The sequence below is a fragment of the Ambystoma mexicanum genome, chromosome 12 (assembly GCF_040938575.1).
Source record: "Ambystoma mexicanum isolate Mex_15411 chromosome 12, UKY_AmexF1_1, whole genome shotgun sequence".
Taxonomy (NCBI): domain Eukaryota; kingdom Metazoa; phylum Chordata; class Amphibia; order Caudata; family Ambystomatidae; genus Ambystoma; species Ambystoma mexicanum.
Window position 1 is genome coordinate 290,550,571 of NC_090936.1, and position 8,220 is coordinate 290,558,790.

At 42.8% G+C, this 8,220-nt stretch overlaps 1 protein-coding gene across 1 annotated transcript; it reads left to right on the forward strand.

Annotated features, from left to right (window-relative positions):
- Nucleotides 1-3,734: 3,734 nt before the first annotated feature.
- On the forward strand, nucleotides 3,735-6,461 carry C12H14orf39 (chromosome 12 C14orf39 homolog). Its single transcript, XM_069627695.1, has one exon. The coding sequence runs from the start codon at nucleotides 3,985-3,987 to the stop codon at nucleotides 5,812-5,814; it is 1,830 nt and encodes a 609-aa protein (XP_069483796.1). The 5' UTR covers nucleotides 3,735-3,984; the 3' UTR covers nucleotides 5,815-6,461.
- Nucleotides 6,462-8,220: the final 1,759 nt, after the last annotated feature.

The window sequence follows — 8,220 nt, forward strand, 5'->3', positions numbered from 1 at the left end:
AATACCTCCACCATGGCCAGAGGGGCAGGGGTGTGAATGAAGGAGGAAGAAGAGGTCGTCAAAGAGGCGGGACAGAGATGTTGTGAGGGGGAATCCAGGTTTCAGTAAAACAGAGGAAATAAGGGTTGAGGCGAAAGAATAAATCAAGGGTAGCTGCAGTTTTATCACAGATGGATCTGGCGTTCCAGAGAGCAGTGTTCAAGAGGGCAGGGTGGTTGGTAGTGGGGGGTAGAGAAGGTTAGGGCGGTTAGTGAAGGAAGGAGGGTTACTGGAGGGGTAGGGGTGATGATGATGAAGAATATTGGGCTTCTGGACTAGGAGGAGAGAGGAGAGAAGGAGGGAAAGGGGAAGGTGGAAGGGTTGAGAGAGGTTGGGAGAGTGAGGCAGAAGGGGGTTATGGAGGATCGCATACCAATGGACGTGGAGGACAAGTAGAGAAGAGCTGCAGTTGTAGGAATTAGGAATGTGTGAGGTAGAGACCAGTGTGACAGTTACAGAAGGGGGGGCGGTGGGCACTGTAGGAGTAGGAGTAGAAGGGGGGAGTGGAAAATGACAGGAGGGGGTTACTTGGAATAGAAGCTGGAGTAGTCCATGCACAGGATGGTGCTAAAGGTGGGCTCGGGGCCAGTGATGAGAGGTAGCCCGGAAGGAGCTGAAAGCGTTCGAGGGATTATGCACTAGAGACTGCAGTTGGAGGGGTCTAGGTGCTTGAGGCAGGAAAATGGGGTGGAAATATTGGGCTGCTCCCAGGTGGTAGCGGGACTGTCAAACCAGATATTAAATTATGCCTCTTATTAGAAACGATTTGTATGTATATTGGCCTACGCCCAGTTGCTTAAAAATTGTATGCGAATAACTCTCTGCGGCAAGGTCTTGACCTTAGAAATTGATGTAAGGCGCCATCTTGAATCAAGCCTCCATTTTAGGTTAGAAACCGCCATTTTGGGGTTTTATACAAAGTCACCCTGTAATCTAAAATGGCCGTCTCGTGTGTCCTTGTTCTTGCCTTAACCTCTCCAACCTCTGTAGGGGAGTTAATGTCCAACCTGCCCTCAGGCTACATGTTAGGGTCATGTAGACCTTGTCCTTTGTTGACTTCGGGAGCAGGGGATTACTTGAATTAGCAATGTTAAACTACAAGTATACAAGAACAGTAATGCTATCCGAATATAATATGCGAAACATTGTTTGGTCTGTATTAAAACAATATGTAAAGAGTGTAAATGTTAAATTAAAGAATAATGGTGTGTGTTAGTAAATGTATTGAAAAGTAAACCGCATGCACGAGATATGTAAATTAGGAAAGTGAACCTGGCGCGACCCTAGCCCAGTGCATGATTAACCTGTAAGGGGGCTGGACATCATTTTTCAAATTGTATAAATGCATCGATGTCCAGCTAGGAAACTCTCTCACTCCTCACATTCAACCCTGCTGGTGGTCTCTGTGATGCATTGACGGCCAAATAGCTATGTGTGTACTTTGTTGAATACTGTTTAGTTTTGTAATAAAGATTCTGGGAATCTTTATAAGCCCGTGTCGGTGTATTTTCCTTTACTCGGTGTAACAGCCGTAATATTGTATTTTTTCTGATTCCACAGGACCAGTGTTGAGAGATGACCTGCAGGAACCGCTAGAGTCAGAGGGAGTAGGTACTCGCAGATGGGGTTGGAGGAGACCAAGCATGTTGTTGAGAGAATCTTCAGGCGGGCCGGACCGTTGTAAGTGGCACCAGGGTAGTATGGAGGAATCCCGAGCTGATCCGACATTTGAAGTAGCTGCAAGGAACTCTTTGTAACCTAACCTTACTTAATATAGGTGGGAACTGACTCATTTTTCACCACTGCCTCTTTCAATATATTTTACATCCATCTTCCATTCTTCTTCTGGAGCATTTTGATGGCCTATGAGTGATGTGTTCACCAACTGAAGTGAGCTATTTGCTCTTGCTACACTTTCAATTGAGACAAAAATGCAGAAAAATAGATCACGCTGCAGTAATAGGTGCTTTTGTGGCATCATCATCTAGGAGAGTGCCCTTCATTTAGACAATGAACAAAACATGAGAGAAAATGAATTCCTGTTTAAAATACTGTTGCATACATAGTTTGCTTATTAATTTAAAGTACAAATGATAAAACTGAATATTGTAATGATTTCATGATTTTGGAGTACAGGGTAGGGGTAGAGGTGCAACATAGGTCTGAGGGGGCGTATTCTGGTGTATCCCCTGGGCGCAATATTGCCTTGAAACTGCTCTCGGAGCAGAGCACCAGTATGTACATGTACACCTGTGCAACATCACATCACACCCATACCTTGACCAAGAAATGCATTAAAACATCATACTTGCCAACCCTACCGATTTAGACAGTAGGATACCGCTTTTTAAGCAGTGCTACCACCTACCGATTTAGTGGCAACAAATACTGATTAAAAAAAAATAATAATAATTTTTTTTTTTGGCCTGGATTTAGCAGCCTGTTCAGCCATGGTTGCAGGGTGCGCAAGTACACAGAATCCAAGGAACGTTCTTCAGTGGGGATGTGTCCAAGATGCTGCTTTTATAATGGTGTGTTCTTACTGGCAGCAGTTAGCAGACCAGTGCACCAGTGCAACCTCCCCAGATTGTCAGATGCGCCCGTGAGATCCGCTCCAGCACTTCTCGATATCAACAGCCACATGGTTCACTGTACCTTAGCTCCCCAGTGCCAGTCATCTACATGCTGCGGTGAGCCGCTGAAGCAATGGCAGGCCACTCCTCCTATTGAGTCCTGGCAGGCGTGAGCTTGCGCCAGGAGCTGGGGGAACCACACGTTTCAGCCCCGCCCTGCGTGAGCCTTGCCACTTCCACCCACCTGCAAGTGCAATATGCTATTTCTTCAGCTTAGCTGCACAACGCAGCACCCCTCTCTCCAGCACCAGCTACATACTTGCCAACCCTACCGACTTAGGTGGTAGAATACCACTTTTTAAGCAGTCCTACAGCCTACCGATTTAGTGGCAACAAATACAGATTTTTGTCAATATTTTTAAAACTTTAAGATTCCTACAGGTTTTTGGTCACAGAATGTTGGGATGTATGAAACAATATGCACTCTAAGTAAACACTCTTGGACCCGTGAATATGTGCATGGTGCCTCATTAATAGTCCATCATGATCAATAAGTGCAATAAAACATAATAATTGAAAAAAAATACTATCAGTTCAACCTGCAAGCTCCCTTGTATTTTTATTTCATTCAGTTCAACACCTTGAGACTGCAAGGCAGGTGTTTTTGGTGGGTTATCCCAGTGAACTCAAAACTAAATTGGCAATTCTTGGTGATTTACATGGGGAGTGGGAGGTCCCACTGAAGTCAGCGTAAGGCGTTTGCTTCTTGGAAGGTGTAGCTGGACCACGGACACGGATCTACGGTCGTGGAAAAAATAACACCTAGCCTCCCTCCAGCGCCCCCCCCCCCAGTCCTTTCCGTCTTTTTGTAGTACATTCCGAATAGCTCACTTAATAAGGCGCTGTTTTTTCATAAGTTCTAAACATTTTGCAAAGTAATCATCGGAGAGTCAGTGAAAGGATACGTAAAAGCAGCTGTTAACGGTCACGCGGGACTCGCTACAAGAGAACCTGCGTATGCTAAGGCTCTACTCTACCTCACCTCTCGTTGTCGAGCAGGAAACATTTACTTGCTCGCGCTTCCTGTCCGGCCCAGCTTCCGGTCGACGTTTGTGTGGAAACGTAGCCGCACTGGTGTGATCCCAAGGATTATATTTTATTGAAGGCATTAGGAGATTGCCGTTTGTGGTGAAGGGGCTGCAGTACAGCTCTTTCTGAGCTTTGCTCTCCGAGAAATCGATTCCCGTTCAATTGAAGCGCGGTTTCATTGAAATACCGCTCATTCGCTTTGAACTGCATGTGCCATTCCCTTCTCGGTTTTCCTTGACTTTGAGCTCCGCCGCTGCGGCATATATGACAGTGTGCTAAAACAATGAATGATACATGCCTACTGAGCGCTTTGGACAAACTACTACTTGAGCTTGTTTTCCAATCAGAACAAGATGCTCACTCTAGAGAACATGCAAAAGAGCAAATTCAGCTTTATACAGCAAAGGTTTTGGAAAGAAAGGAGCAGATCCGTTTAGTACGCGAAAACATCAGCAAGACTGACGAAGAGCTGTTCAATTTGCAGAAACACTGCACCTACAGCAAAGGTAACTGCAGTGCCTGGAAGCCAGCGTGCATGGTTTTGAACAAACATGAAGACTATCTGAATGGTCAACTCCAAAAGTGCCAAGTAGACACTGACAGAGACAACAAAATGTATCAAGAATATGTGACTCAGTTTCGTGAAATTCTGAGGCAACGTCGATTGCACTACAAAGATGGTCCTCTTGCACGAGAGTATTACAAGAAAAAAGATGAACTTGACAGCATTGAAAATAAAGTTTTGATATGTAGGGAGCAACTTACCTCGAAGGAAAGATCCCTTGAGGAACTTGTGGAGCTACCTTCGCTTAAGTCTTATGTTGAATGGGCGTTAAAGGTTGTTTCTCTCAGGCACAAAACAGAAGAAGTCTTGAAAAGTGCTGTATTCCTTATACATAAAACATCTAAGATGGAAAAAGAGGTGGTACAATTGACGACTAATATAAGTTCTAAACAGTTTGAGGTGCATTCTCAAGAGGAAACGCTTTCTGAAATTGTAGCTGGAGACGATCAAAATGCAGTAAGTCTTTTTGAAGATAAAGGCTATTCACCTTTAGTAAATCAGAAACAGCCACAGCACATGCTTCTTCCCAGCATTCCCTATAAATCAGTTCGTCCTCTTCAGGGTTTCAAGTTGCCCCTGCAGTTCTCAGGAACAAATATAGAAGAAAACAAAAACCACAACGAGCAGTCAATCACCAAAAGCATTCACTCAAACCAACCTCTAACTCAGGCCTCTGCAATGCAGAAAAGCATTGACACCACAGACAATAAACGATCAAAATATTCACAAGTCCCAACAATAAAACTGCAATCTCAAATGCAATTCTGGTTGTCTGTGCCTCAAAAGCAAACAAATAAAAAACAGTGCTTTGATCACGGGGCAACAGAAAAAAGGACTACTGAAACCAGTGACAGTACAAGCAAATCAAAAGATTCAGCATATGACCCCCAGGATGGTCTCACAACATTTTTTAAATCCACCGAAAATAAAACAGGAAAGACAGAAGATTACAGTGAGATGTTTTCCAGAATTCCTGAACCTCTCCTGCTTTCTAAGACGTCTGTATTTCCTAGAACACCTGAGCCACCACTGTTTTCGCGAACATCGGATCCTTCTGAAGGTCAGCAGAAGCCTGCGATTGCTTCATTTTTAAAAACGACTGAACTAATTCAGAACAAAGGACAGTTCTCTAAAACCTGTACGTTTGAAAACGATCATAATCCTGGACATGAAGTTGCTGCAGCGAAATCACCTTCATTTTCTTTTCTCATGACTTCAACTCCCAAAACACCTAGATATAATTTGTTTGAGTCCTCCTTATTTGGAACACCAAATTCACCAGATCAAACTAGTGAAAGTTTTTCAGATTCAAATATAAATCCTACACCATCCCCACAAAAAGATATTGGAACCTTGTTTGGGAAAATGGATGGGGAGGATGGATTTGCATTTTCCTTTCCAACTGAGTCCTCTGAAACATTTGGAGATGCAAAAGATGACTTCAGTTTTCCCTTTTCAATCGGACAAGATCAGAAGTCACCCCAAGCATCTTCATTTAAATTATTCCAGTCGCCCTCACAGGGTGCAATGCAGTTCACATTTTTTTGAGGCAATGTTATTTATTATTGGTCTTGGTAAGTTTAATTAAAAAAGATTAACAAATTCGAGATTTTTTCTCAGAACTTTTTGAAAATGCATACAAGCCTTTAGAAGTTAACTTTTTCTGTCTACAGTATAGTTTAGGCAACCAAAGACAAATGTTATTTGGTACACCAAATGGTCCCTTAATATGTAATAGAACAAAGGTTTCAAAGTGTCTCTTAAACTTTGCAATACTCTTCTCCCTATGTTGTGGGAGAAATGTTCAGCTGCTGTTCTTCTTGATCAGAGTTCTAAACAGCAAGGATATTGGCTAGTGATGGTTTCATTTAGTCCCAAATTGTAATGATCAATTTTGACAAGTAGCATTACTTCTCTTAAGTGCACACTTCCAAATTGGTTTTACATAGAATCTACTCTGCCCTTCATCCTAACTCCACCCCTTGAGTCCCTTTAGGTAATATTAGATATAAAACGGTTTTACTCGTATTGATTTTCTATTCTTTTTTGAATAGCATATTCAGAAAAATTGAAAGGACTGTATTCTGTTTATTTATAATTAAATTTGGAATAGGAATGGCATGTACCTTACAAATACGTACATCTATGCATTTCAGCAGTCATGCAAACATAAACAGACTGAGACTGGGCGAACAAATGAAGATATAAACTGGTTAGATGTTACGTTTACTTGATATTTCATACCTTAATGTTGTGTTTGATCAGTTATTTTATTTACAAATATATTTCATTCCAAATTAATAAGCGTTTTAACTGCAGAAAATAGTGCTATTGTATCAATTATACGTTGATTGAAATCTGAATACTGTTTATTAAAGTTGTGTGCCAAAATAGGTTCAGCCACACAAACGCATCACGATTTCCTTCCTGGATGTTAGGCAGTAACAACAGCTAATGGTTGACAAGAGATAATCTTGTTCATGGCGCTTAAGCCGTCAGTTCTGTTTGGCATTGTAAATTAAATGACATTACTGATATACCTGAGGGAATTATCTGAAGCCTCAGAGAGTGACATAGAGTAGTTGAGTTAATCTCCTAGGTATGCAAATTCATTGCACCTAAAATACCAGTTGACTTTGAATTTCCCTATTCCTCCGTTGTCTTTTTTGTTTAATGCATACCTGACCAAGTTACATCACATGCTGATTGAGAACGGTGCCTGTTTTAAATGCTCCAATAACACCTAGCCCTTTTCATGCCACTGGCACTATGAAAGCTTTAACAACCATTCCGAGATAAACCTCATTATAAATTTGCAGGTCTGAAATTAACATGCTGGTAATTCCACTTACCAGCACGTTTCCGGATCAGCAAACTACACGCTTGGTGGTGGGATAGCCAGATTTAAATGGAGCTCTGAGCTGCCAGTAATTCCGGCACCCCACCACCGGAAAATGCCAGTATTACCGGTACTAGTATTATAAGTGCCAGTAATATCGGCAATGCCCACCATGGAGTCCTTTAGGACTCCATGGAATGGGGAATTCCCAGCCTTCCCGCCACTTGTAATCTGCCAGTAATTTCGGCAGACCAAGTGACTGGAATGTTATTACCGTTTGGTGGTAGCCTGCTGGATTTACTGGCAGGATACCACCAAATTTATAATGAGGCCTGTGTCTGAACTGGATGAGAATGGGTCCTCCTTGAATGGAAATGAAATAATGATGAACCCCAACAATTCAATCTCTATGAGAAACACTGGATTTACCTCTGGTGAAGTGGATAAAACATGTATTGATGTTTGATAGAAAAAAGGGTAATATTTGATCAGGGCCTCATTATTTATTCATATGTTGACTATGGGGGTCATTACGACTCAGGCATTAACCATGGCGCTATTAGCGCCATGGTTGACACCGGAATCCGCCATGGTGAATGGCGGAATTACCGCCCCATTCCAAGGTTGGCAGGGCGGTAATTCCCCATTCACCAATTGCCCTTCCCCATTCCCATGTTTGCCCCATAGGGCTCAATGGGAATGGGGAAGGCGGTAATTACGGTACTGCAAATTGCGGTACCGTAATTACCTCCAAGGTCCCTTTGCGGGTCCCGCAAAGGGACCTCGTAATTGGGCGGTAAGGGATTACCGGCACCCTTACCGGTACCGGTAATCCCTTACCGGTGCCGGTAATCCCTTACCGCCTGGGTCGTAATGAGGCCCAATGTAACTAGAGTTCCATGAAACATTTGTCTAAATGCAAACGTTATCCAAAGCAAGGGATTGAGTGACCATTACCGGAACTACTATTGTCTCCAGACTCAACTGCAACACTTCACTCTTTCTGGGTATATTATTGCAATTACTGGGTAAACTTAAAAAGGTACATAATTCAGGGGTAAGCAGTTGCATGGACACCTGCATGTGGTCAAACCTCGCCCATTTTAAATTGGCTG